The 6,000-nt window shown below is 40.3% G+C and overlaps 1 protein-coding gene across 7 annotated transcripts in view; it reads left to right on the forward strand.

The window, feature by feature from the left end:
• The window catches only part of CASK (calcium/calmodulin dependent serine protein kinase), a 188,638-nt gene extending 184,509 nt beyond the window's left edge, over window positions 1–4,129 (forward strand). For all 7 annotated transcript variants that reach the window (XM_036391791.2, XM_036391817.2, XM_036391774.2 and 4 more), the window contains one exon: window positions 455–4,129. In XM_036391791.2, coding sequence (XP_036247684.1) covers window positions 455–631 — 177 coding nt within the window. In that variant the 3' untranslated portion in view covers window positions 632–4,129. The remainder of the gene's footprint in view (window positions 1–454) is intronic.
• The last annotated feature ends 1,871 nt before the right edge of the window (window positions 4,130–6,000 follow it).

Here is a 6,000-nt window from a genome sequence, read left to right on the forward strand (position 1 = left end):
ACCCAGAGGATTGGTGTGGAACAGAAAACATTACCAAAAGTGGGAACAGCTGATTCCTGACAGCCTCTCCCCCTCCTCCTGTTTCTCACATTCTCACGGGGACATAGGCCCAATAGCTCTTACTTGTGTACCAGGTCTGATTTATTCACATGTGGTCTCCATTGCTGCTTTTCCAAGCTTTCATCCTCTACCTTGCTTTTTTAACTCTAGAGCTGTGTTTGTCTCCCAGAACGTCAATAACCGAGTGCTGTTTGAGTGTCAGCTTCCAGAGGGAGCTGTGCCCTTTCTCCCATGTGATTCCCATAGCTGTAGGTGGGAGAGCTAAAGCACCTCAACTCCCTGAGGCCTTTTTGCCCATTTCCTTCTCAGCTGAGGAGCTCTTGTGGGAGAGCATGAAAGAATCAAAAGAATCCAACTTTTGTTTTCTCCGTTTTCTCTCCCGGCCGCCGCACAGGATGAATCCCTTCAGCGCCTGCAGAAGGAGTCTGAGATCTTACAGAGAACATATGCACACTACTTTGACCTAACAATTATCAACAATGAGATTGATGAAACCATCAGGCACCTGGAGGAAGCCATCGAGCTCGTGTGTACAGCCTCCCAGTGGGTCCCGGTCTCCTGGGTCTACTAGACCAGGAATGAGAGAATTGAGGGAAAAAAAAAACCTGTCATTACTGGGAACCACCTCATACATGGAAAACCTCTTCGTTATTGACCTTGTGTCAACAGGTCTTGGCCCCTAGAGACTACCTAGATGTAGTGTGACCTAAAATATAATTATTGTCATGTCCGAATAGATAGGAGGAGGGGGAAAAAAAGATGAAACACTAATTTAAAGAGACAGTATCTTTTTTTTAATCATTTCTCCTAAACTTTAATAAAATGTATCTTTAAATGTATGTACTATTCAGTCTTTTGGAATGTTATATTTTTGGAAATCATAGCTTTTTATTTCAAGGGCCCCTAAAAACTGCACAAAATAGATGCTGCTTTCTATAATCTATTTTAATAGTAATAATAATATGATTCTGTTACCTTAACTTGGGGGTGGAACACTACATTCTTTTTAGAGTCTGATTTTATGGATTGGAATACTTTGCTTTCCTTTATTTATTTGAAGTAATTAGTCTAGTGGTTACAAAACAAATTCATAAATTTTAAAGGCCTTTTTTTTTTCCATGCTTTTTTTTTTTCTCTCCTAGGCTAGTATTTTTAAGTACTTTTTTGTGTAACATCCAGATAATGTGATACTGTCTCTTTGAAGAATTCTGTAAAAGTTTTAGAAATTTGAAATTGGGTCTTGACTCTTAATGCATGTGGACAGTCGCAAGCGTTCATGCCGTTGGTGTATCTGTGTTGATAAAACCTGTAATCTACAGCAAAGTACATTCCGTTCATGGGAACACGTACCCAAGGGAATAAAGCAAAATATTATTCTGACTAAGTTGTAAACCTATGCACATCCCTTGCATTTTGGGCAACTTTCTAAAAAAAAGAAAAAAAAAAGAAAAACTGATTTTTATTAATAATAATCATGTAGTGAAATGTGTTTGTAATTTTGTCTCAATTTAATTTGTTGTAAGGTGGGAGGGGGCAATTACTGGTTTCACCATTTCAGATCTGTGTTGTCTGAGAGTATTAACGTTTTAATTAAGTTGAAGCAAAGAAATGCTGATTTTTAATATGTATGTAATTGTTTAAAGATGCACACATTTTAAAAGAAAATACTGTGCAATGAAGAAACCAGTTTAGACATTGCGATAAACTGACTATTCCAAAAGACTCATCTACAACAGCCCTGTAAATTCCTTTAAAAATGGTAATTGACTCTACAGTCTGACCAATTTTTTTTTATTTTAAATATACTTCCTTTTATGTGTTCAACAATTAAATGCTTTTGGGTCCTTCATTTCATCACAGGGAGTTTCAAGAGCAAATCAGTGACTCGTGCAGTGGGGAAAAGTGTCTTCAAGTCTTTAAGGGAAGCCTTTGTAGGAGCACACCTTGCAGTCTGTCCCAGGGGCTCTGCTCCTCCTGGATCAGCACAGGCTTCCTTCCACAAAGCTGGAATTAGGGCAGAGCCAACTGAGAAAGTGTAACCATGGATGGACCTGGCACTTCATTTTCCTTCTTGGTGCCCTTGCTGGCCCACATGATCTGAATTTTCTCTGAAAATGGTTAAAGGCAGCAGGCATTGCCACCTCTTTTTAGGTGTCAGAAGCACACTGTTCCTTAAAATGACTTCTCCTCAAAGTTTGGTTGGCTGTGCTGTTGTACAATAAGAATTTTAGTGTTTATATTTAAATGATACAGCGATACAGGATTTTTCCTCACAGTGGAACTTGCAGCTGGAGTTGGTCTGGGGGCTGTTCCAGTTGTTTGGGACCATTGCATGTGCAATCAGAAAAGGGTTCTCAAGATTGAATCTTTCTCACAAGGGTAATCCTATTGCTAATTTTCTCCTGCTGACTCCTTCTGCAGGTTGGGTGGTCAAATATGTTTACAATTCTTGTAAAATCCACAGCTGCAATCTCAGTCTGGCTGTGCCTCCTCCCACCCAGCCAGGGCAGGCAAAGGTGTTTATTTCCTGCAGCATCCAGAGCCTGGCTTGCAGCCCACAGAAGGGAAATTCATCCATCACTTTACCCCACCTGCTGAGTGCCCTTAGTGCCACAGCTGGAATCACAGTTCTGTGGCTGCATCCCAGAACAAGAGCTGTACCTGAATCCCTCGAGTTTGTGGTTTTGTGGGAAGGAAGGAATGAGAGAGTCACGTGGAGGGAAGCAGGGGAGCTGTCAGAGGAGTTGTAGGTGCTCATCTGCTCTGGTTTAGCCCCACAAGGAGGGGATGGTGCAAACTGTGAACTATTCAGTGAGTAAGAGGTAATTTTTCAAGTAGCTGTGTTGTTTAGTCCTGGTGAAGCATAGCTGGTGTCCTGCAGGCAGCTGTTGCAGTGGTGAGTCCATGCTGGCTGAGCTCATGGAAGTGAAAGGGTTAATTCACTCTCAGAACTACCTCTTTTCCCAGCAAAGCACAAAGATGGGAAGACCTACTGAAAATCAAGCAGTGGAGTGTTTCTGATGTTAGAAATACAAACTTCTCTGGTGAGCATTGGTGTCTGACTTCAGTGACATGTTTTTCATCTCAAATGTTTATTTAAACAGGTAAAGTAATTTTGATAATTCAAGTATAGTCCATCATAAATGTTTTAACTACACTTTGTTAATGTGAATTTCTTGGAGTTCTGTGTATCCAGCTCGTAAGGAAAGAAATCTCACAAAGCCCATGAGGGTGCTTCTGCCTTATGTAGATGACAATAAGTAGTGATTTGATGTAATTAATACCTTTTCTTCTCTTAAGTGGAACTACCATTCAGTTAATGCTACACAGTAGAAAGATTGACCTGGAGAGCTTTGTTTCTTTTATTACTCTATAACCTTTTATCAAGAGACAAAAACTGTAAAGCACACACTTAGCATCCTCTCTTGCCTCCTCTTTACCACAGTCTGTTTTCCTTGGAGCCTTCAGTAGCAAAAGATTAAATTGGAAACCCTGCCTAGGCTTTAAGTTCAGCAGATCCAAAGCATACAGTGAGCTCCGTGAGCAGATTTCAGCACAGTCCCAGACAGAGCAAGCCCAGGACTCCTCAGTCTGTCCACTCCTCCCACCCTGCTCAAACCCTTCTGAATGTTTCTGTTGTTTGTGTGGTACATAGAGGGCAAAATTCTGCAGAAATTGAGCTGGAAGCTTCACCTGCATGGGGAAGGCTCCTGCAGGTGCAAAGCTGGTGTTATAGTTTGTTGTTTTTTTCAGTCTCCAAGTGGAGAAGGGTCCTCCTGGTACTGTAAATATCACTGCATAATTTGGAGCACCACATGGACTTCTCTAAATTTATGCTGAATGTGACCTCAGAAGCAGCCCTGGGATTGGGAAGAAACAAATATTTCTGTTTGCCCCTTTTATACTTTATTTTTGTACAGGGGCTCATAGATTTGTAAAGAAAACTTGACCTTATCAGTATGCTGCCTCTCAGTCTGACTGATGCCTGTGATTTCAAGGTGTTAAGTTGGTCCAATAAATGTTCATTAACCTCTGCTTCCATTTTACCTAATAAAAGTACACTAGGTTACTCAGTGTCTCAGAGTGGTAAGATTATTGCATGGAAATGGTAGCCTAGCTTAGACTCCTGGCCACTGCCTGATGGACATCCTTAATCTCATCACTAAACCCAAATTCTTCCATGTGTTCTAGCAGTGGTTTTCTTTTTCTATGGTTTGGTGAAGAACAATGCTGTGCCATTCACCTCTGAAAGCAAACACCACTACCTCCCTCAGAAACTTCATGAGGAAGGTTACTCAGTTGACTCTGAAAACACAACAATGAAGAAGGGCTGTGGCAACCTGAGCAACATTGGGCTGGTGTGCATACTCCAAACCTGGGTACCAGAGCCACTAGGAAAAGTTAAAGCACAGACTAAGCAGTATTTGTTCCATTTTTATTCTTTTCTATAAGGAAGTTATTTCAGAGTGCTGTTACATAAGGAAATACTTGGAAAGGCTGCCAGAGCAGCAGGGTGCTTTGCAAATCTGCATTGAAATCCTAGATGCAAACAGTTCTGGCCCCATTCTCTTCCACTGCCAATAGTATTCAACAATTTTAATGAAGGCTGTTAGAGTTCAATTTTAGGCTTTAAAATACTTCATAGAAAAGGATTTTTGAAAGCTACAGAAAAATATATCTATTTCCTGACTATTATAGTAAAAAGTTACCTGTTTTTATAAGATAAATTGACAGAGGATGAGCTAAAGCAGGCACCATAAAAAGTCTGGGTTTTTATGTAAAGCATATTCATTTCCTTAATAGACCTGTCTCCCACACTAATTTCTTCTCACCTTTAATGAGCTCAGAGATAGACATAACTCTTACCAAGGAAACTGCTGCACATTATGTCAAATAGTCACATATAAATCAAAATATCTGCACAACAGGAAGCATGTCATTGGCCAACAGAACAGAAGTAAATTCTGAATAATTGTGCTTCATGTGTACACCATGGGGACAAGTGCTCAAGCTTAGGATAGAAGAGACTGTTTTTACTAATGCTACACAAAAAAATACAAAGCCACTTCCCACTTGTAAATGTTTGCAGTGTTTTGGGGTTTTTTGCTTGCTGATACAGTAAGTGCACCTATAGTAATTTCTACTTTCTTCCCCTTAAGTGATTTTTAACAATCTCCTGCTTTAATCCTGTGAAAGCTGGACTGAAGCAAGTACAAAAAGCTTCTTGACTCCTTACAATTTAGCCTCAGAGTTAAGCCTCTTTCTCAGACCTGTACATGAATAAATAATTACTTCTTACCTCAGAAATACATTTCTCATGAAAGATTTTGGGCAGAAAGTTGATGGCCTCTCAGGTAATATTAACCTTTCTAAGCAAAAATAGTGGGAGGGGGGAGTGTTCATGCATTTCCATGCATCCTGCTGGATCACTTAGCAATTACCATAGGACAACCAGGAACATTAAATCTTTAAGAAGGCCACATCTCTGTGTTATTATTAAAATGTAGCTTGAGCCTCCATTGGTGTTGTGGAAGATACCTGAACTAGTAGCTGTATGCTTTAAAGAATTCATGGTGATCATTAGCAAAGTAATACTTGCAAATTCTCCCTTAGCAGCAGCCATAGCTTGCTTTAGTGTCTGCATAATGGAAACACCCATGAAGAAAGGTGGAATTTGCTCATTTTTAAGTGTAGCCCATCTCAAAGCTGGACCATGAGTCAGTGTTTGTCCATTGTTGGCCACCCAGGTGGAGTACTCATCATTCTTCCCAAAATGTAAATAGATGAAAAAGAGCAGAATTGCCTCACACTTGGGTCTGTCTGTGTTGCCACCTGCTTCCCCTCACAGTTACACACTCTTACAAACTTGATTTTATATTGCATTTTCCTACCAGTCAGGAAAATGAGGTTTACCCTCAGTATTACTTGGCGTCCTTCACT

The sequence above is a fragment of the Molothrus ater genome, chromosome 2, assembly GCF_012460135.2.
Source record: "Molothrus ater isolate BHLD 08-10-18 breed brown headed cowbird chromosome 2, BPBGC_Mater_1.1, whole genome shotgun sequence".
Classification (NCBI taxonomy): Eukaryota; Metazoa; Chordata; class Aves; order Passeriformes; family Icteridae; genus Molothrus; species Molothrus ater.